The 23,816-nt window shown below is 40.4% G+C and overlaps 2 protein-coding genes across 7 annotated transcripts; one reads left to right on the top strand and one right to left on the bottom strand.

Annotated features, from left to right (window-relative positions):
- Nucleotides 1-1,741: 1,741 nt before the first annotated feature.
- Nucleotides 1,742-7,644, bottom strand: LOC113169148. The gene is made up of 8 exons (XM_026370328.1): nt 7,113-7,644; nt 6,762-6,874; nt 6,129-6,232; nt 5,856-6,030; nt 5,634-5,742; nt 3,942-4,027; nt 3,695-3,765; nt 1,742-3,541 (listed from the first exon to the last, which is right to left on the bottom strand). Exons 1-8 carry the CDS (start codon nt 7,575-7,577, stop codon nt 2,280-2,282), a joined length of 2,385 nt encoding a protein of 794 aa, XP_026226113.1. The 5' UTR covers nt 7,578-7,644; the 3' UTR covers nt 1,742-2,279.
- A 1,820-nt stretch (nt 7,645-9,464) lies between these two features.
- On the top strand, nt 9,465-23,083 carry LOC113169903. 6 transcript variants are annotated; one of them, XM_026371679.1, is made up of 8 exons: nt 9,465-9,593; nt 10,781-10,923; nt 11,984-12,671; nt 14,774-14,912; nt 15,409-15,581; nt 17,948-18,094; nt 18,200-18,393; nt 19,328-23,083. In XM_026371679.1, the coding sequence occupies exons 2-8, from the start codon at nt 10,879-10,881 to the stop codon at nt 20,564-20,566; spliced, it is 2,625 nt and encodes an 874-aa protein (XP_026227464.1). In that variant the 5' UTR covers nt 9,465-9,593; nt 10,781-10,878; the 3' UTR covers nt 20,567-23,083. The 6 variants fall into 6 exon arrangements, with proteins under 6 accessions (XP_026227464.1, XP_026227465.1, XP_026227467.1 ...); XM_026371680.1 differs by lacking the exon at nt 9,465-9,593 and adding an exon at nt 9,626-9,735; XM_026371682.1 differs by lacking the exons at nt 9,465-9,593; nt 10,781-10,923 and adding an exon at nt 14,613-14,676 and having other exon boundaries at nt 12,553-14,287.
- Nucleotides 23,084-23,816: the final 733 nt, after the last annotated feature.

Genomic DNA, 23,816 nt, shown 5'->3' with positions numbered 1-23,816 from the left:
CCTGCATGCCATTTTTTTCTATGATTGTTGAATGAAGAACACTGACCTTAACTTAAACGAGCAACTGAGGCCTACAGTTCTTTAGATTGTGTTCTGGGTTCTTTTGTGACCATTGTTGTGATCTTGGAGTCATTTTGATAGGAAGGTTCAGCTTCCAAGTTTTCTCCATTTGTCGATTGTGGCTCTCACCATTGTTTGCTGGCGGGGGGATATTTTTTCAAGGCAACGTAAAAACAAATCAACATTGGTGTCTGGCAGTGGCATGACACAGAAAGCAACTGTGTAGTCAAAGCTGAAGGTGTAAATTATATGCTCAATACAACACACCCCCAAGACTATTGATGACACAAGATACTGATAGTTACTTCATATCCATTTGTGTAAATGCTCCATAACAGCCAGCAACTGAACACAATCCTATTCAATCCTTGAAACATTCTTGCAGTACAAGTGCTTTAAGACAGAAGTCAGCTCTACCTGCACAGGGTTGTAATATGGGGCAAGGATAAAAGACTGAAGTACAATATCAAGGCTCTAGCTGGTAGATGTCACTTTTGATGGTGTGATATGATTTAAAACAGTGAACCATTTCACAATTTCTTCTTACTTGGTCACTGCTTCAGAAGGTTTTTTTCTCCATCACCAATTGGGATGGAGGTATACAGTGGCAAGAAAGTATGTGAACCTTTCGGAACTTTCGGTTTTCTGTGTAACTTTTTCAAATGTTGTCTGCTCTTTATATAAGTCAAGAATATTAACAAGTGTGTGCCTAAAAAAAAAAAAAGTAATCTGATCTCTAATGTCTTTATTTAGAACCATAAAAACCTTATACTGCTAGTGGGTGGAAGTATGTAAATCCTTGGTATAATGACCTCAAAAGCTAATTGGAGTCAGGTATAACCATACCTGGAGTCTTGTTTAAAAATTAGTTTGTAGGTGTGGACTAGAGCTACTTTGACAAAAAACACTCAAACTTTCTGAGTTTACTCCTCACAAGAATACTGTGCTCATTAGAATTGATGGTTTACATAAAGCTAACTAAACAGTTGGCGTGGGACTGTTTGGGAGTAGGTAGGGAGTTGGGGAGGGTGTGAAATCAAAATTGCTCAGCCAGTTTGAGTAACCGGTTGGACTGAGGACTCGGGAAGCATTTAATTCTTGTCTTACAGATGCTATGGCAGATAAAGAATGTTGTTCTAACCAAACTATAATATTTAGATTACTTCTGACAATGACCAAACAGTTAACAATAGAAGAGAGAAAAAAAAAAAAAAAAGAATCATTCCTGGATTCTGTCTCCTCTTTGATTTTACAACAGTTCAAACTAATATGGGACTCCAAGAGAGTGCCAGACTAAATTGAACTTGGTTCAGGCCTTTTGACTACTTCAAACTTAAGTGAAAGGTAATGTTTGACATTTCACATGGTAATGTTGTCCCAGAAACAGGCTTGGATTATAAAACGGACCTCAGAACGCAATCCATCCATCCATTCCCTAGTATAACAAGACTTGAACATTGCAAGTTGTCCAGGTCCCATTAAGATTTACAGAGCAACAGCAGATTTGCAAAAATGGACAAAATTGCAATCTTTGTTCTTACAGCATGAGACTAAAGACAGTACTGAACTACCAACTAATGCATTAGTTTGTGTGAATATAGGCATATAATAAGACATGCTTTCATCATATATGAAAATGAAAATGAAAAACTCAAAACAGGGCAACTGTAGGTAAGGGACGGTCAAAGGAGTTTATTATTCATCAATGTGTACATGGATACAGCCAAGTGAACTCCAGGGTCTAACTTTTTGCTCCAGACCTGAACAAAGTTGTTTGAAACTATGGATCCAGGTTCTTTAAGTACTCAACATTAGCAGTCTAAGATGAACAGAAGTTGTAACACTGTATTAAAACCATGATGACTGCTAATCACTTCCCCTGGTGTTGTTCGTCTGAATTCAGGTCCTAACCTCACAGTTAAATGCAACTGTTCTTTTGCCTCACTCTTCTCTGGGCCTTGTTGAAATCCATACAAGTAATAAATACAACCCAGCATTTTATCAGTGTTTAAGTCTTGTTAGTTTAGAGCCTGTGCTTTGAGGGGATGTCATGCTGGACTGTATTACACTTAAAGATGCTTCTATTGTTTGTAAACAACAATGAACCAGTCAGCCAAAATTTCATTAATAATTAAAGTTAGAATTTATTGGTAAGCCTTGCAATGTTTAAGCTTTGTACAAACATTAACACCCACTCTAAAGCTCCTGAAACAACAAGTTTATCTATATCCATCTCCTTCGTCAAAACTCTCAGTTGGCTGCTTGGCCACAAATCTAAAACTCTGCAGGCCCCAATGTGGCACTGCCTCAGCCCACTCCCCGTCAGTCATCTGGTGGCTCTCAGAGCTCCGCAGGGTGGAAACTGCCACCACAGCAGAATAACTGGGGCTGTCTTGATGCATTTGCTCTAAACTAGCAGAACCAGAATTCACGCCGGTTCTTGGAATGGCGCCAGAAAGGTCTTGTACGTCTCTTGATGTCTTCGCTACTCTAGTAAACTGACTCAGATGAAGCGCTTTGCCTTCTTCAATTCCAGAATCAAAATCAGACTCGCAGAGTAACCCATCTACACAGCTTGGGCCCCTGAGCCCAGGTGAGCGAGCAGACTGGTCTGATTCTAATGCTCTGATCTGTAGACCGTGAAGCATGTCCTCATCTTCATCGGCTCCTTTACTGCCAACAGAGTCAACTGCTCGCTGTTGTATTCCGTCAGACTTGGTGTTCCCCGATTCATTCACAGGCTGCTCTGACATCAGGAAACTATTCAAATTGAGCCTACTCTTTCCCAATTTTCGGACCTTATCAAAACCAGGAAGATCAAAGTCCAAATTACTGGTAGCAGGAAGTGTCCTAGCTAATGTCTCCAGTCCATCATCAAACAGACCATCATTGGCAATAGAAATTACAGCTGAGGAAATGCCGTCATCAAAACCATGATTACTTATATTCTCATGATCTATACCAAAACTGGAAATTCTTGTAACAGTGGTGGTGTCAAAACCAACTCTTGAAAGGTCAGAACTACTGTGGTTGCTGGATAAATCACTCACAGAATCATCTCTGGTACCAAGATCATCATCATCATCTCTAGCCTGATGCTTCTTTTTTTCCTGTGGTCTACTCTGGTCAGACATAATGTTGCCATCCGACATCAACTCTTTCAGCTCGCCAGCTGCCACCTCTTCTGTCTCACTCTCCTTTTCTTCCTTTCCCCCCCACGGTCTAACTGCAGTACTGTGTCTCCATTCGATTGTTTCGTCAGGGAGCAGGGATATCTCATGAAGGATCTCTTCTTTTTCCTCCTCATGGTTAATATCGGTCTTTATTTGGAAAGTCTGAACTTTTCTAAGGCGCTCACCCATTCTTCCTTCACTTTTCAGCCAATCTCTGTCCTCTTCTGCTTGAAATATCTCCATCCTTGGTTTGTCTTCACCCTTTTGTCCAATATGCCAGGCTGGACTGCTAACTGTGGACTCAATATCTAGATAGAAGAAGAGATAGCCATTAGTTAAATATACTACTGATAACTATGTGATCACCATCATTGATTAATCATGTACTTGTACTGTGTGTGCATGTATATCCTTGGTCACCATCTGGTGTAGCGTGATTTGTTCAATCAAACACAACTTACGGTTGTGTGTGTCGGTACACACAGAATCACAGCAGGAGCATACTGAATGCAGGGCTTCCAGCTCCTGCCACCTACACATTAAAAGAGCAGATTGTCCTTCAGTACATAGACTACTTACTTACAGTGCCACACACTAATCACTAAATGGCATGCAAGTACAGATCTGTTCAATGGCAGTGACCCCAGTGTATTAAAATAGCAACCAACTACTGAAATTTTTACCAGTTTGTAAAGGTTTATTGCTTACCTGGTTGCAGCCGTGTTGTAGTTACAGGACTTTGATGTGAGAGATGTGGCAAGACCAACTGACATAGAGCAGTGGAGGTAGAGCATCTACAAAGACAGACACAGAAGGTAAAACGCAAAAAAAAAAAAAAAAAAGTTGCAGAGCGTCTAAGTGTTTGCCATATTTGAAAAATATATTTTAATGCATGTAATGTTATAAGTGTTAAAACAAATGATAAAAAGAACAGGGGGATTCAAAAAGCAGTTACACTTTTGCTGTCATTCAGTTTTTAACAGTGACACAAGCCATCAAACACTGGATGCATCATGCTGACCAGTGAGCCACAGTCCCACTTCAATATGTTTGGAAATCCACACAGACGACTGCCACTCATGCTTCCATTTACCAGGGCTGAACAGCAAACTTAGCTTAGGTTCAGGTTTAGGACAAGTTCACACCTCTCTTCCAGAACCAAGCTTGAGTCAAATATCAAAAACACCAAACTGTGTCTAAAGTAAAAATCTAAATCAAAGACAATCCCTGTCAATCGTCTGCACTTTGAGATTGTTGGCGCTACTAAAACATTTTAATTTTGGTCTGAAAAGTTTCTTTGTCCTAGTTACAATGATGATTTCCACGTATGATTTGCTAATGGAATACCAGCAAGGAGCTGGAGCTCAGGTGACATTAATTCCAGCAAAGCCATGGAGAAGCCACTATCTGTGTTGTGAGACAGGTGACCTAACAGGCTGTTCATGGAGTGCATTCTGTTCCGTTTCACAGACAATGCTGAATGTGGACTGCAGTTGAAAACGGGGAGCTACTGTGACCCTCATACCTGAAGTAGTTTGTGTTTGCATCAACCTGAGCAAACAAACCAGCTGAGCTCAGCGAATATGATGACCTCTGTGGGCAACAAGTGAAGTAATGGTGTGAAACAAGTGAAGTACACTGCTTATAGGCAAGGCATGCATCTTTTGATGTGATCCTATGGTACGGCCTGTTAGTAGCTGCTACAGGTATAATTTGTGGCAATTAATTCCCTTTAGAGCCAAAACAATACTATATTTTATAGTCATAATTACTTCTCATATTACATTCTATTCCATTATTTCTACAAAACACCATTTCCTGAAATAGTGTTTTTTTTTTTAAATGCAATAAAAACTAAAACCCAATTTAATTCTAGTTAATCTTTGTGATTATCTGTGTTGTCACTGACCAACTTTATTGTGTTTACAAATTTCGAGTTTGAAGCCTACAGCACATTCTTTGACAGATTATGGCAGCTCCATAGGCGAGTTCACATCTTTGCAAAACTGAGTAAGTTGACGTGCTCAGTCATTAAAAGAAACACTGCTGCAGTATGTTTAGAAATTGTAGTTATTTTAGCTTGTTTTATCACATCTTCATACTTTAATACACCAGCAGAATACAAACTAACATCACTCATATTACTGTGAGCAATCTGATTAATGATAAGTGTGTACATCTGGTTGAAAGGAAATTTACTGTGTTAACTGTACCTTTAGTCATACAGTCTTTTCTGAACTAGCATGCTTGACAATATACTCTTAAGTTTTCTTGCAAAACATACATAAGTGTTGTTGAAACCTGCCGCTGTTTGACTTCTGCTTAGCAAGTGAAAGTAAGATTGTGTAGCACAGTTCTCATTTCAGTAGGACATCAAATAAAAAACTGGTTTCATCTTACTTGTGAGACAGCTTTGAAAAGAAAGGCGTCCACAGAGAACTTCAACACACTGGCTTCTCTCTGCAGGAACTGGGAGCCGCTGCCCTCCCTCCTGCTGTCCATCATGCAGCTGCAATTTTAAAATTAATAAAAATCTAAGCACAACCTCAATTAAGACAGGTGAAGTGGCAAGCAAATTATGTAAGAACTGAGTACATCTATGTATTCCTAGTAGAGACACACCCATAGTTGGATACAATATCCAGTCGGGGCTTGCTGTTTGGGTCTTTGGAGCTTGTGGCATGGCACGAGTCCACATAAAGCCTTTCCCCAGCCATCAGAGCTCCTGTTTGGGCCACAAAATACACCTGCTCCCCTAAAGAGAACCGGTGGCCTGGAGGGAGGGGCTCCCACTGGGCTGTTAACACACAAACACACAAACACAAAGCCAAATATCCTCCTGCACAAATGATGGCAACACTAAAGACTCTTTAGATACTGCACACTACAACTTACCATTGCAGACAGTGAGGCTGAAGCTGAGTTTAGTCTGCAAGCTCTTTATAAAGGTTGTGTGCTGAACTTGAGGTCTGAAGCCAACTTGGTAAGAGTAATAAAACCTGAAACAAGAGGATTTCCATATGACAAAGAAACGTGAATTAAGGTGAAAGATTGTTCTACTGCTATACCTCTAGAGGTCCCAAAGGTGCTGCTCTGTGGTAACTGGACTTGCTTGAGGTTATTGTATTGTACACTCTTGTATTTGCATTAATGTATTTGCTATCCAACACAACTTCATAGTCCCCTCTGCCAGTGCAACTGAAGCAGAAGCACTCCTTTAATATCAGACCCACCAACAAAATGCATCAAAGACAATCTAAAACTTTACTTGTTTGTCCACTTCAGTATCCATTGTTCTGATCTGATTTAGATTAGAAGACATGTACCTAGAAGAAGCCTCCTCGCATTTAAGAACATACAGCATCAGTGTTGACAGACCTCAGATTCGGAGTCAGTGGAAAGCGGATACAAATAAGCCTACATAATAATAAATAATAAATAATAAGCATGCTAAATACTTACTGTCCCTATAGACAGTGGGTGAGACAAACCATTTTAATGACAGTGAACAGCAGGGGTTATAACTACCTGTTGTACTGGCACTGAATGGGAAAATTGAGTGGTACAGCTCGGAGGACGAAGTCTTGTCGAGGTGGAGTATAACTAAGTAAATAGGTATACACCAGCAGACCACCAATCACCTGAGACAAAACAGATTTCAAATCAGTTCATTTCCCCAGTCAAAATCATCGTGCAAGGACAGGTTCACAGTTTGTCAGTGGCCCATATGAACATATCACAGGTCTTGCTGCATTGTTGAATCTTTTGGAGGGATCTTTTACAAACACTTCCTATGTGTGTTTGGAAATGGGGTGGCCACTTCATTATTTAATTGATTGATTGATTGATTCAAACACACTGCTGGCTTCGTGTCCTGACCTGAGCCTCTCCATCACACTCCGTCAGGCCGTAGTGGAAGTGCAGGAAGCGGGCGCTGACTCTGCTGGCTCGGCACGAGCCCAGGCGGAACAGGGACGGGGCGGTCCACGTGCGCAGCTGCCAGCGGTCCACGCGCACAGACACTTTATCGACGCCGCACCAGACCTCCACCGCGCGCGCACCTGGCTCCTGGACGCTCTGGGGCCGTCGCGTGGGCGGAAACAGCAGCTCTGCCAGCTCGGCGGGAAACGGCCGCTTATGGCGAACTGGACGAAAATGCTCGGGGGCGACAAGCGGCGCCGGGGCGTGGTGGAACATAGGCAGGTGGAAGAATGAAGGGCGCAGCCGGGCTCCGTCCTCTTCTGTCAGGGGGGAATTTCCTCCCTCCGACCATGTCGCGCGCTGGACCGGTCCCGCCACTATAGTATGAAACAATGCCCAAAGAAGCCACGCGGACACCGACATGATTTGGACCAACAAGAGCGGGTGTCGGAGTCAGAGTCGCGGCCAGTGGAGTGTGATCTGATCTGAGCTCATCACAGCTCATCTCAGTTCTTCATTATCACACCTGGTGCCGCGCTAATTGGAGAGCAGCCGCACAATGAAATTCAAAACATTAAACTCCCTCTGAGTACCAGACTGCAGTCTGTTGTCGTGATCAGTTTCTTTATAGTTTCAACCAAAATAAAAATGTTCACAATTAAAAGTGAAAAGGAAGAGCTTTAACCCTGGGAGTACAACCCTGTGGCCTGATGCGCTCATCCATATCCACTCTGTTGATTAGTTGTAATGGAGAGTGCACTTGACTTTTACTGTTACCCTCCTTCAAGGGGAAACATTGAGCCTCCTTATAGGTGACATGAGGAAGCTAAAAATCTGCTCCATAAATGCAACAAACTGTCACAACTTCTCCCTGTGGAGTCTGTACACATTGCTACAGTGCTACTTCAATGCACCGTCCTCAGAAGCAGGTTAGGTACCAGCAGTGGGCCTTTGCTCCACAGCTGAGGAAGTGTTTAGGCCTTCTTCTTTGACACCAAAGGTGGTGCTTTGATTACCTGTGGTAAGAGTTGATTAGTAATACCTCATATTGTGGTGGTTCTTAGTGGTTGATTGATTGTCCAGGACTGATTGATTTATGACCATATAGCAGTGTTGCACACATGAAACAGTCTTTCCCCTCTTTGCAGTTTTCCCCCCAAAACTAACAAAACTCTATAGAGATAGTGTCTGCTCCCAAGACGCTCCCAATACTCCATTTACACTCCTTTCTGAAAGTATTGAAACACTGAGGCCTTTTTTAAATTTTTGCTGTAGACTGAAACCATTTGGGATTGATATCAAAAGATGAATATGAGAGAGATCAAGATTTCACCTTTGATTTCCAGGTATTTACATCTTGATCCAATACACAACTTAAAAGATTACACCTTTTGCTATTAATTTAATTATTTTTAATGAGAAGCAGCCAATTATTTATGTGATATTATATTATTGTCATTAATGTATTGATATTAATGTAATATTACACTGTAAAGTGCCTTGAGATTGTTGTGATTTAAGGCTATTTAATAAATTGAATTAAATTGAATTCAATACGCTGTTTCAGTAACTGTCAGTAGTTAGTACTTGAACTTAATTATATATAAAGAGAGAGACTTTTCTTTGTCAGTCATCCAACTGCTTTTTTGAGATGCATTTTACACTTTAATTTCTAAGCTGTACCTATAGCTTTACTTAACTGATTTCTGATACATCATTTGTTTCTGCTATTATTAGAGCACTGTAGAATTGAAATGTAACCCATCAGCTTATGACTGATATTTAAGAAGGTCTACTTTAAAATCTCTCTATGTCAGTGTGTACAGCTGGCCCAGCTGTGGAAGCCTATGCCCTCAAATAGAAGACAAAAAGAAAGAAAGAAAAAAAAATCATAATGTCATAATGTAAAAATTGCCACATAGTAAAGAATTGTTAATGTTGTTTTATCTTTATGGTACTTTGTAAAGTACTTTGTCTGTTTATCGTTATTTTTATGTATATTTAGTTATAGGGAAAATGTCTTTGTACTTTTTGGCTACTCGCAGCGCCCGTACCTAATTTCAGGAATAGACGCGCGTTATCATAAGCAGCGGCTGGGGTTAAAGTTACCATGCTTTGTAAACCATGGTTCACACCGTAGCCGGCTGATTTCGGGGTAAAGGAGTGACGAACAAATATATAAAAAAGAACCAGTTAATAGAGTACATTTTCATGTTTCAAGCTCGACTGGTTTCCGGGTCACGTGGTGGATGCATAAAGGGGGAAGTAGAAACCACTTTCTACCCGTAGTTAAAATAATATTGGCGCACCAAAATAACCGGGGCTGGCCTTGTTTCGGAAACGGCGGCTCACATGACCACAGTAGTGCTGCTTCCCTGCGCTCGTCCGCCCTGCAGGTGCCGACTCCAAGCGGCACGCCGAGCTAAACGACTCATTAAGGTGAAAAACGGCACGCCAGAGCCGGGGGGATATTTTTTGTGACTCGGTGTGTCAGGGTTTGTTACGGAGTGTAAGTGGCTCGGTGTGCCATTCCCTCAGGTTGTCCGTGTGCTCATGATGTAGGCCGGTAATCCTGCTAGAGGTGGGTGATCGATTATTGTTTCACAGTCGCTTCATGTCTGGACTAATACGAGCGCACTAGGGAGCTCTGCTGTCATCTGCAGCCACTGCGGTGATGATGACCAGACAGTCTCACTTACGGCATCACTGACAGACACACGATTGACATGTTTGTGTGTGGCTGTTATGAAGCTGGTAGCAGGCCGGCAAGTCCTGCTGCAGGTGAATGGACAGTCATTGTTGCACATGAGCTTTCTTAAATTATGACTGGAACTAAAATGTCCGCTGTAATACACTGCAGTCGTCAGTGGTACTCGTCCTGACTGATAGCATATCGTATGTAGTCTATTACATACATTAACTACCACAAGGTTCAGTGTATTACAGCTGTACAAATGAAATAGCTTCCATCTTTTATAAAGCTGCATTATTACTCCCAGATTACACTGCAGCCAATGCGAGCTTTAGTGCAACCAGTGAAATCAGTGATTGCTGTGTGAATCCATTACTGTTGTCTACTGTAGCACATCACCAGCTTCTAAGACTGGCTGTGTAAGGCAGGTCCCAGTGTGGACCTGGACAACCTCCTCAGTGTGTTGCAGGGTGATGCTGGATAGCGCCAGGTCCACGAATGGTAGCAAGCCTCAAAATCTGATTGAGTCAAGTGGAGCTGTCACACAGTCTCCAGGTGGAAAACACATTAGTACTGAACAGAACACTGACTTTACTGAAACAGAACAACACCCTGCTAGGGTTGAAAATCTGATCTCGGCGGTAAAAATCAGAAACAAGTTTGATTTAGAACTGGAAAAAACAAACAGAAATCACATGTTCACATCCCTAACTTAGGTATTAAATGTGCAAAATACAACTCCACTTACTCCAGAATGTTTTAGTTGAAGATGAAGATGAAGACTGTCGTAACCTTGTGAGAGAATCTAGAATCAAGAATTGATTGTCAAACTGTTTCCAAGTCAGGAATGAGGCTTTATGCTCCATTTGTGTGGCGTTTTTTCTTTCAGTTGTGCAGTTCTTTTTACATTTCTTGACATGCTCCTCTTTTTCAGGACAAAGCGGTGGAATATACATTTCCACACCGGAAGAGACAACTGCAAAAGAAAGAGGCTTCTGTAATTCATGTGCCACTTAGTGTCTGCTGGGCAAGATGAGTACAGTTAGACCCAAAAGGAATATCATCAAGAAAAAATATGTGAGTCAACCTTCTTTCCTCTCTGTGGTAATATTGTACCCGTCTGTGGTTCTGTGGTAATAATTTTCTGCTGTACAACATCAGAACCACAGTTGATGCAGTCAGGATTATGACATATACATTTTCTACAAAATTGTTCTGCGAATCGCCAAAAATCACAGATCGAATCATTAATAATTTGTCAAGAAGAGGCTGGCAGCAGGTAGTTGTCTGCTTCTCTGCAAAACTTCTCAGATTGATAAAACATCTGGTAATGATGTGATGAATGATGAGTAATTGTTACCATGAACATGACATTTGTTACACATAGTGTTTATCAAAGAGGACCATGCAATAGAGAGCCACAGTGATGTGATAAGGTGGAGATGGAGGTTGTAGTCGAGACAGTGATGTCTTTTAATATAGACATCACTGTGATATATTTTATCATAAACGTATTTGTTTTATTTCAAATAAAACAAATAATTTACAATTTACAGTTACTACACTTTCTAATGCAATGCAATACATCAGCTCGGATATGAATGCTACTTTTACAAGGTTAAAATGTTTTAGTTCCCCTTCTCCAGGACAACTCCACAACCCATATAGTAGAATAATCCCCTTTCAGACAGTTGCAGCTTAAAAACTGAGAAACCCAAAATGTAGACTTCAGAGCTGCTGTACTAGATTGTATTAGATTGTACAGGTGTACCTAGTGGCCAGTGAGAGTTTAGTATATTTAATATGTTATAGTCTTTTAATTGAATCCAATCTTTTGAAATGCTCTGCAGTAATTATTGAATGATAATTGTGTTACAAATAGCCACAGCAGCTCTAACACAGGAGTGTGTGTGTCCATTTATGGTTCGACAATGATTGAGATTTAAAAACAAGTGTCTATATATATATATGTGTGTCTACATGGCTCTATAATGTGTGTATAAATGTTTGTTACACACAGTGTTTAGTCCAGAATTCAAGTCTATTTATGATAGATGTATATCTTGATCCAACACATGAAGCTCATGGTGTGTGTGTGTGTGTGTGTGTGTGTGTGTGTGTGTGTGTGACTCTGCAGGACATCAGTGACGGGATGCCTTGGTGTGAAGAACGTCTGGTCCGCAAAGTTCTTTTCCTCTCCCTCAGGGAATTCAGAGACAGACACCGTGCCACACACAAGCACTCAATCAAACACACGCGTGTGCCCAAACGCACATCCAAAAACACGCTCTTACATGCGCCACGAAAGGCACAGGCACTACCTAATGCACACACACAGAAAAAGACACATACAAGACAAAGGGTGCACGTAGCACAACAGAGAGTTACACACAGGCCACCAAACACACATACACAGAAGAACAGGCACAGTTCAAAACACACACACCGTCATGAACAAACCAACAAAGAGCAAAAAACAAACTTGTCTCAGGATCCGCACCCGTCAAGATATAACTGCACCCAGACACAGAACATGCAAACACAATTACAAACGTGCGCAGGGAGAATCCCACACAATGTACAGCATACACACCTACAAGAAAACACACACACATTCCACAAGAGTTCTGTATCAACCAGGACACTACGTTCACATAAAACACAACTGCTGAATGCGAAATACACAGAAAGCGAAACATGCACACATGTTACTCCCCAGCAACATTCAGTGAAAATCAGTTGTGCAGCTGACAACACACAGACGCTGCTGAGTGCTCCTGCCCCGGCCAGAAATCTGAGGTCACATACTCCCACAAGCCTTAGTGGTCAGTACCGTCAATACTCTTCTCGTCACAGTAGTGCTGCAGCTACTGTGGAAGGATAATTCCTTTTTAGTGCTGTGTCTTATCACTCTTTTGTTACATTGTACATTGTTGGAGAGAAGCCCACAGTTTAGTTAATCTAAATCTCCATGGGTGTATTACACAGAATAGAATTAAGAAATCCAGGATAAGAGAAAAAGCCGGGCTTGACTTGACAGCACACCCTGACTTAATCTGTTGCACGTTTGGCAAGACAGGAGGTCAAGCCAGAATAACTAGCTTATTATGGAGACATAAAAGGATGTATATGTAAAAAGTGTACGTCTGCTTTGATTAAACAGAGAGAGCTAAAGCCTGACTGGCAATAGATGACTGACTCAATGCAGGCATAGTCCAGAAACAATTAATAACCAATGCACTACAGAAACCAGTCTTCATTAGGGCCTGAAAGAGTTACTTGTCTTCAGATGCACACTTAGATGTGACCAGTGAATGTTACTCAGGAAATTTAACATGCACATTAATGTCTCCACAATGCGCATGTGTTCTGTAATCTGATCATTTGATCAAATCTGCTTTTCTGTTTACCTTTCTTTCATCCATCTTATCTCTGTCTTTCATTAAGAACAAACGTGTATAGGGGTGGGGGGTGACTTCACTCCAGCGGAAGGCAGACTTGCAGGGTCTTGGATTCACACTGTTCGAGTTTCCTTCAGAAATATCAAAAGCCATCGCTCCAGAATCTGTGTGTTTATTCATCTGCAAATCTCAACAGGACTAACCTAGGAGTCATGCCAGATTGTGACGCTTCTTTGTCTAATATGCTTTCCAACAAAGCTCATCTCATTCTAAAGAGAAAACACATGAATGGGACTTTAGTCTATATATTGACTAGATAATGCCCTTGTCTTGAATGTTATTGAAACCATCTCAACAACTGCAATAATATTACCCCTGTGTAATAATCAATTAGAGTACATAAATAACTACCACGGGATTGATTATGAAAATGATTGTGACAGTATGAAAAAAGTAAGCATACTCATATTAATGACACTATTATCTACAACTAAAATGGTGCAACATATTTACAGAAGACTGTCGTTGAATGTCTGTAAAGCACATTAAAAGGATTGACAGCTGGCAGCCTGGTGCCTCAATGGGTAGAGCATCAGTCTGGGATGCGTTCCTGGTTCAAACCCGTTTCTGTCACCAGGTGTATCCTTTAGCAAGTCACTGCCCACTGCTCCCCGCAGAGGGGAAGGGTTAAATGCTGAGGAGACATTGTAACATGCACATATGACATATGACAAATAAAGCCAGTTTCTTCTGAACTAACAGTTACATCATTAGGATTAATTTTATCCTGGTAGTTAGCTTACTGTGGACCACGCTAGCTTCAAAATATAAATCTGCATAATTTGCTACAGGTTAAGCCAGGATGTGCTAATCAGACCAGGTCAAGCCCAGCTGTTTCAGTTATCCTGGATTTCTTAACCTCTTTTTTACTCCCCATAGAGTGGCCCAGTGTACCCTCACTGCCCAGATAAACTGGGTACACAACTACAGTAAATGGGTTTCGTCCAAGTTGTTAAAACAGAAAGTGTGCATGCATCCAGGTTGTTTTAAACTTTTATTTGATCTTTTTTTTATTACATAGAAGTTTGAACGTGAGCTTGTGTCTAACCTGTCTATAGTAATGCCTGTGAACAGGCGCTGCACATGTTTTATAAATGTTCACAGCTGGAGCTAGCATGTATTTGAAGCTGTGGGTAATGTTATTGTAAATGGTTTATTTTGAAATATCTATAAAAGAAAGCATCAACATTAATTCAGTGTTTTTCATCATATCTAACTTTAATTATTAACACAGTTTATAATGTGAACTATAGTAATGGTGAGCTACAACATTAATACCACTCTTACGTATGTTGTGGTGCACAGGGGTCAGCATGGACCGGTCTGCAGTCCAACATGGCATCATTGTCCACCACATTAAAACCACAAGGTGGTGTTAATGTTTGGCTGATTGTTCTACATGACATTGTAAATCAAATCGTAATTTCATTCACTGCTTCATGTAAAAATGTAACTGTTTTTCTAAGGCTCTCTAGGTAACCGCAGCAGTCGGTGTCAGTCCCTCTTGCCAGCTTGTCCAAGCTGGAGCTGGTCCTTACAGGCTTGCCCTAAACAGCGCCGCCCTGCCAGCATCCATTGTGACAAGGATGACCCTGCCAGCAAAAGGTCAGCTACTTTATTGTGTGGGTGCTTGTTTACACCTGTGTGCATGACTGGTCTCTATACAGAGAGTTATTGTTGTTGTTGTTGTTGTTGTTATATTAGTATAACTACTTATCAGAAACCAGGATCTTCATCTTCAATCACTAGCTGCTAACAACTGACATATTATGTGCACAGTGTATTGTAATTTGAGTTTGGATTGTAGCTAAAGTGTGCAGTTGTTTTAGAAGATGGCTACTTTGAACTGTAATGCATCATACAGAAAGCTATTTCTGTTAATATTCCCCCATTTATATACATAAGGTGGACAAAATAATAGAAACATCTGTCTCTGTATGACAGCTAATAGGGGCACAAAATGATCATATAGTTAAATCAACACTGCACTGAACAAGTCTAAAACTGAGGCATGATTTATGGGACAGTACACAGCATCATTTCGAACTAGATCTACATAATTAACTGGAAACTGTGCGTGTGTGTGTGTTTGTGTGTGCAGACCAAGGCTGCAAGCACAGAGGAAGTTTGCCCAATCCCCCCCCAGCTCTCCAGGACCATCTGTATTGATGACATCAGCACAGAGTAATCATAACCATAACCTGGCCACAGTCAGCTGCCTGACGAGACGTCGACCTAAGACTGAAGACTTCTTGTCTTTTCTCTGTTTGAGAGGTAACCTACAACGTACAGCCTGTACACCACAGGTAGTGATCGTGTCACAGGGTTGGTGGAGCTTATAGCTCCATACCTGTATATACTGAACTACTGTGTAAAGAAGAACTGTTGAGTTATGGCATTGTGATTGTTTACCTCCGCCAACCACTGAGGTTTTAGTTTACACTGCATGTCGAGTGATGCATGTTGCATGTCTATCCAGACTTATTCTAAAAAGTTTAGGCATACATCCAAGTGGACATTTGTGCTAGATGTAACTGAGATTCATCCAGGTATTTCAGAATTATAGTGTTGACAAAAATAGAATATATTGTACAGGAGGTCACAGTGACCTTTGACCACCAAAATCTAACCAATTTACCATTGAGTCAGAGTGGACGCTTGAGCCACATTTGAAAAAATTCTCTCATGGCATTACTGTGATATTGCATTCACAAAAATGGAATGGATGGACAAGACAGACAGAAGGTCACAGTGAGCTTAACTTTTGACCACCAAAAAGTATTCAGTTTGTCTTTAAGTCCATGTGGACATTTGTGTAAAATTTTAAGAAATTCCCTTAATTAATTTTTGTTCTTTTTTTTATAAGATATAATATTTGGCATTTTTGATTTTATTCAATGGTGTAAGTAAGGAAGTAGGCAGTGATGCACCCATCATGTCTAGTGCCTACTGTACAAGCCTGTGGCGGCAGTGGTATGACCTGGGGTTGCTGCAGTTGGTCTGGTCTAGGTTCAGCAACGTTATGTGCCCAAAGACTGAGGTCAGCTGACTACCTGAATATACTGAATGAGTTTATTTTTCAATGTATTTTTTTCTTTCCTGATGGCACCGGCATATTTCAAGATGACAATGCCAGGATTTAAGATTGCAAAAACTTTATTAACTGGTCTATTAATTGGACTTAAATTGTGAAAGAGTGATTCAGGGAGAATGACACATTATTTTTACATATGGATTGGCCACCACAGAGTCCTGACCTTAAGTGCTGGAGAAGACTTTGCGCAGCAGTCTAACTCTCCTATCATCACTACAAGATCTTGGTGAAAAATTAATGCAACTCAGCTTATTATAAGCAACAGCTCCTTAAAACGATGCCACAGTGAATGTAGTAATCAGAGCAAAAGACAGTCCAACAAAATATTATTGTTTGAGACTTTTTTTCTGACACGATGACGTGTATGATGGAGCTTGATTATAAAGTGCTTTTTATGTAAGGAGAAGTGTTTTAAACTCTATTCTGGATTTTACAGGGAGCCAATGGAGAGAAACTAATGTAGGAGAAATATGATCTCTCTTGCTAATTCCAGTCAGAACTCTGGCTGCAGCATTTTGGATTAACTGGAGGTTGATAGAAGATGAATGAAGGCAGTTCTAGAGATTTCTTTTATGTATGAGGTAAAGGAGATTTCCTGGTCAAAGATAATTAATAATAAAGAAATTCCTTACAGTATTACGTTATGTCACCTAGGGTAACTGTATGACTAGATAGCATATTGCTGAAGTTTTTAACCACTAACACAATACCTTCTGTCTTGTCTGAATTTAGAAGTAGAAAATTACGAAACATACAGGCTGTTATGTCTTTTAAGCATGCTTAAGGTATGACTAATTGATTTGTTTCATCTGGTTCTATTAATAAACTAGCTGGGTGTTGTTTGCATAGCAATAAAAACTGTGTTACCTAAAAATATTGCCTAAGGGAAAACTTGTAGTATTTGTCGGACAGAACCTGGTGGAACTCCACTAACTTTGGTGTGCGTGGAAGACTTATCACTTAACATGTACAAACCAGCCTAGACTTTAATCCCAAAGAAGTGTTCTAGTCTCTGTAATAAAATGTTGTGATCTATATTGTTAAATGCAGCATTAGGATCTAACTGGGCGAGTATAGCAATAATTCCATTGTCTGAAGCAAAGAGAAAATCATTAGTGACCCAATTTCAGTGCTGTTTCTGTTATATGATTTACTCTAAGTCCCAACTGCAAATTTCCATATTCCTGCCCAGACAGTCAACAGTTGATGTGCATGGATATTTGTCTGTAAATGACTAAAATGTTCAGGTGAAAGTTAGGTTATTAAGCATAAGAACACTGGGATAAAACTTGAGATTTAGAAAATAACAGCCATCCTAAAGGAGGATTAGTTTAATGGCAAAAAAGGATAATAATTATATTATTAAGAGGGGCATTTTCTATCTAAAAATTGACATAGAGTCAGAGTATAAACATGTACTGTTATCTTGAGATAACTTCTGTTGTAAATTGGCGCTATACAAATAAAACTGAATTGAATTGAATGTATGTACTTACTCAGACAATCAGTCACAATAAATTAAAGCATTTGCTCATTCACCTCACAGGTTCAGCAGCATTGCCCAGCAACATGGCCTTCTTAGGAAGTGGACGACAGAAGAAGCGTGGTGACAGGCATATTACTTCCTGTGTTTCTACCAGTCACAGCACTTTAGCTGAGGGAAAGAACTTGAGCATGTTCACTAGAACAAAAGGTAATCACCCATTAACCTGTCTGTTAGGAGTGTACTCTGGATGCTTCATGTTTTTCTTTTTGCTTTATAAATATGTCTGTCTGCCTTTGTCTTACTATCCTACAGTCCTGCAAGACTCTAGGTCTCTGAGAGGGAAGCCTGGAGGTCCCTTCTGCCCTCTGACAGCTAGAGCTCAGCGGAGGAGGGAGAGAGAGAGGAGAGAGGAGGAGCAGCAGCAGAGGAGAAGAGAGGGGGTGGGGGAGGACAGGAGAGTGGCAGCCAAGAGAAACCTCCTGAGACCTCGGCAGCTCTCCCTTCAGGTCAGGAGGACAAAAAACAACATTTGATCATGTTTTTTAAATGCTTCTGTAGTATAATGCTTTCACAGAGTCTCAAAGTCACCATAACTGTAATGGAAAGAGGGAAGATTGATGACTTGGGGTGAAACAAACCAGTCATGAGTGATACCCAAGACCTTGCACCATCCGGTCCTCTGCAAAACTGATCAATCATGATGTTGGTTTCAAAAAGTTAGAGAAATAGACACGGCCCGAAAACTGACATTGGAAAAGTGTAGGGGAGGGATTTTTGAAGCTACTTGGCCAACCAACAAGCTTTTACTGTGCCTTGTTCTTCAAGTTGTTTCATTTTCATCTGAGAGGCTACATCAATAATAACTGACTGGTTGAGAGACGGAGAAATGAAGCAGATAAAAGGTCTGGAGTTAATATCAAGTATTGAGTTGGCATTTGGCAGCTGTTTGACTGGAGCTACTGATATGAAGTCCAAGGAGATCTCAATGCAAGTGAAGGAGGCCATCATTAGGCATTTTTACAACATTTTACAGCATTACCACAAGTCAAGAATACCCTGGAGAAGGTAGGTGTAGGGAAAAGCCAGCCTTGGTAAAAAAAAATCTCCAGGGAGGAAACTCCATGGTGATGTCCATGGGCTCCAGTATCCAGTCAGTAATTGACTGGAAAGGACGTATTAAATATTGTGGTCATATTTACAATTATGTCCCTTTGTCCAAACACTATTAAGTGTTCGGACACTTAACAGTGTACCTCCTAAAATGGAGGTACACTGTTAAAATGGCTATAATTCCTGTATAAAAACTCACTGTCCAGACACTTTCAGGCCTAACTGTAAATATGCTCTGACTGCTGTTTCATTGAACAAAAGAATGGTGCTCACACAATTTTTATACAAAAATAATTAATTTATATGAGCCCTGATTTCTTTCTTTTGCAGGTTGCAAAGGTCAGTGGACTTTCTCAACAAAGAATGTCCTGTGTTAGGTCAATCCCTCCTTTAAAACCTAGCACAGGGGTTGGTAGTAGGCGATCACTCAGGTCCCGCACAAGACCCACGACTACCTGTAAACCAAAAAGTCATCCCCAAAGCAGATTCCAAGAAACCAACAACAAACACCTCCCCCGGAATAGCAGCCATCAGCTGCCTCACAATAATCACCTTTCTCTCCACCACCGAACAGTCTCTAACTACTATAGCAACCCAGAGACCTTAAGTAGTCTCCAGAACTCAGGAAGAAATCCAAGCAAAACTTCAGCTCAGATACCATTGACTAATGGTTCAGTCATCAGAGAGATAAGTGAGAACCATGGGGTCCTTAGATTTTCTAGAAGGAGGAGAGGTCTGCCACCAGACACCAGCCCTACATCTCAGAATCAACCTTCTTTGGATAAGAACTCAACAAAGAAATGCAAAACAATGCAGTACAACAATGCTGATGTCGTAATAGAGAATCACTGCCATATTGGTGAGACCCCACAGAATGAGGCCAGATGTGATAAAGGAGAGGAGCATGTGAGCCATACAGATATGACTGCTTGTAGCCATAATGACCAATGTGGCGATGTCGGAGAGATGCGACTAGAGAAGGACCTACAGAACAAGGTAACTGTTAAAAAGCTAAGTTTAACCAGCATTACTGCTGCAGAACCTTCTCAAGAAGGGGTCACCTTTACTAGTGCCATCACCAGCTATGACCTCAGCCCTGTCAGTGAGGTTATATGCAGACAAATGAGAGAAAAAAGGCTCCAGAGAAATCAACCCACAGTCCCTAAGCCTGTTACTAGGACTGCTGATTCTAGGACTGTTTCCAGAGGTGCTACTGCTAGGACTATTTTACCTAAAGACAAAATCAACTCAGTGATGTCTACCTGTGCACACACAGACCCACCAGCCAGTTACTCTGCCAAGCACACTCCTAAGGTTATTAACAAGGGTTCCAGGAAGGACAATAACAAGTGTACTTCAGTAACCAGCAGTTACACCATCTCCATCAATTCCCAAGTTGCTGGAAAAGACTCTTCCATGGGTGTCACAGAGGACTTCACTAAGAGCTGTGCACCTGTCAGTAGCTATTCTAGCACTTCCAAGGGCTCTATAAAGAGCCTTACCCAGACCAAGTGTACTACCTCATCCATTAAGACCAGGACCAGCCCTAGAATCCTCCTGAAGCGCTAACAATCACCTTCCAAGGGAAAATGTTCACAGATTCTGTTTTTACTACATTGAAAATTCATGTTGAAGACAATGAAAGAAATATTGGATAGTGTTTACCAAAGGCAGTGCATGATGATAGTTGCTGACTGGTTGGACATAGTGATTATGGCAGCTTCTCTACATTTTTCATCGATTGTGGGGTAATTTAAATTCTACTCGAACACATTTGTTGTTACCCCTCCATGGAAAGAAAGAATAGCCCACAGTCTTCTCTGAAATAACTTGAAACTGACAAAAGTAATGAAAAAAAGAAGAAATAACTTGACTTTTGCTTTTAATGTTTGAATATTTTAATAATACAACAAATACAAATGGCCTAGATAGATTTGCTGGTGCCCCTAGATGACCGGATTACAGTCATATTTGAAATTATATCACGGACATTACAACCTACACATGTTTTTAGTCATTTAGCCTACTTAAATGGAAGAAAGTATTCAGTCTGCTATTCGGTATCATTGTGTATACCACGCTGAACATAGAGAGAGAGAAAGCAAAGGAGAGAGTTGTGTGAGAAGATCAGAAAACGTATAGACAACTATGGTCAAAATAAAGGCTATAAGGCCATATCCAAGCAGTTAAATGTTCTTGTGACTACAGCTGCAAAGCTCTATAAGTCCTGTCATGTTCAGTGAGCTAGATTATCTTTGTCCAGGCCATTTTCATTTGTTGTATTGTTAAAATGTTCAGTTGAAACAAAAATCAAAAGCAAAGTCAGATTTTTATTTAGCTTTTGATTTTTAGTTATTTCAGAGAAAATTGTGGTTTCTTCTGTGTATGTGAAAAGATACTACCAAATTCATCCACATCTGTAAAGTACGTGAGTAAAATAAGTAAGTAAAATAAACATATGGAAGAGGTAGAATAATTGCAGACATATTGTGGACTGAATTAAAAAAAAGTCATCGACTTCCCTGCTGTTTGTCACATAGTAACCTAATATTTTGTATTTTTTAATTCACATGGAAAAGGCACTTGTTTTATTGGGGCACATACTCTAGGTTGACTTGAGTCAGAGTACTCAAGAGACAAAGGTTACATTTCATTTGAACTATTCAAGGTAATCTAGATTAATCTAGAACATACATATTCTAAGGGGTTCTCACTTAAAGGTCTCCCTAGAAATAAAGGATAGGTTCACAAGTTAGTCTGAAAGAGTAGGCATATCTACTGCTTATTATGCCCTATTTTAAATTCAGTCTCATTGTAAGTGATGTGAGACAAAATCCATTGTTCTGTGCAACATTGAAAGTTGAAACTACACTGCATAGAACTGAAATTAAATAAACTGAATCTAAGCTGAATATCACATTAGATTCAAATACACTTGCACAGGTTTTGTTCCTGTCACTTGCATTGCATTTTAGAGGAATGGTTACATAACCTTGTGTCAACCTGCATATGTGAGTGTGTTCAAGACATGCTTGAATTTGTGAACCTTCCCTTTAAGAAGTCAGTGGTGTGTAAGCACAACGATCTATTCTGTCCTCACCAAGTTTGACCTCCACAGCCAGGTGTATTAAACCCAGCCTCACAGTCACCAGCTCTGTTTCTGGACAAATGTTGTTTTCAAGCAGGTGAAGTACACTTGAAGTACAAGCAACAACAACAAACTGGTGTTTTACTGATCAATTTATTAATTGTATCTTCCCCTACCACTGAAGCCTTTTATGTCTGTACTGTATGTACATTTAACAACAGTACTCCCTGTTTCCAATTTGTTAGGGCTTTACTGTACATGCAAAAGAAGGAAAAAGACAGACTTGGTTACATCCGTATTTCTGAATCTGCACAGATTTATATATTTGTAGAAATAAAAGGATGTGGGTTTTGTCAGGCTGCTGAATGGTAAGTGACTGTTACAAAACTCATAAATGGATGTTTGGGAATAGAAGAATGCTAACACTTTATGGCTGTATTAAATGAGTCAGCATATAAACTCCTATTGCACATTTCCTCACAGTAAAGCCCACATGTGTACAATACAAACACAGGGACTCATTGATTATTGATTAGACCACTGGTTATTGCACAAAGATAAGTAGCTACAGACAAGTTATCAAGAGGAACTTAACAGGTGAGTGCAGACTGTCTGGCTTGTACAGAATATGGCTTGTGATTCCCTGTCCACTGAGCAACTGCTATTCTCAGTCATATTCTAGGAGTGTTTCATACTGCAGACCACAATGTAAGCTTCAGCCATTCTTCTTTAACATTTACTGTCAAGGTTTTACCATTTTGGTGCTGCATGTTTTGGCTAAATGGCCTCCAATAAAAAAATCACTGAACAGTGTGTTGTAGCTGGGATGTGCTGGGATTTCATGAGGGACACAGAATCAGTGGATTCAAGTTTCTTTGAAGAGCATAAACTTTTAAGGTCCCATGTTACTAGGAAAATGTGTTTGTGTACAACAAATTGATTCACACCTTCATTTCTGACTGTAACTACATGCTTGTTAATACAACTTTCAAGTGTTACTGAGGTTGTTAATAAATGTGTCATTGATGGCTGTTTGGTAAGGTGACCAAACCTTTCCAGTCCCAAGGGAACATGATAAAATGTAACACATGAAAAGATGAATATTTGTGCAGCCACATCTAAGGTATCTGTATAAAGTCTGTAGAAATGTGAAGGATTTTAAAGAGAATTTGCAATAAAATCACTTTGGATATTTCTCAGCCAGGTTCCTGCACCTCATTTAAATAAGCTATTTCAGGTTAAGATAATAGAGATTGTGAAAATGCTAACATTTAACATACAGTTTTAATTTCCCTTTAAAGGTGTTGTGTTTAAAACTTGCTTTAAAATACCCCAGATGACATCTCCAGGAGTTCAGATGATGTTATGATGGAGCGTGTAGAGGAGCAACCATGGCTATAACCTCCTCCTCATCTGAACTGAAAACCTTTGGATCACTTATATGACTCATCACTGACACTTTGTGTGTGTTGTTAAAACTGAATTTGCGATTGCCTTCATTGTACATTTTGTAAGAACACGATAAACTATATGTGGTTCAGTGAAATCAAACAACGCGCAAACATAGACGAGTGAACTATCGAAACCGTGTGAACATTAAACCCTGCTCGAGAACTGCGAGGCACCGACAGCGACAGAGAGGGGCGTGTGGTCTACCGTCAAATACAGTAATGATTGGGAAATTCTACCTAGTGTTGAGCCTTTCAGGCGAACTTGGCTCTCGTGTTCTCT

Source organism: Anabas testudineus, chromosome 16 (genome assembly GCF_900324465.2).
Source record: "Anabas testudineus chromosome 16, fAnaTes1.2, whole genome shotgun sequence".
In the NCBI taxonomy this organism is placed as follows: Eukaryota; Metazoa; Chordata; class Actinopteri; order Anabantiformes; family Anabantidae; genus Anabas; species Anabas testudineus.
The sequence above is the reverse complement of the archived record's forward strand: the minus strand, read 5'-3'. Positions and strand labels throughout refer to the sequence as shown.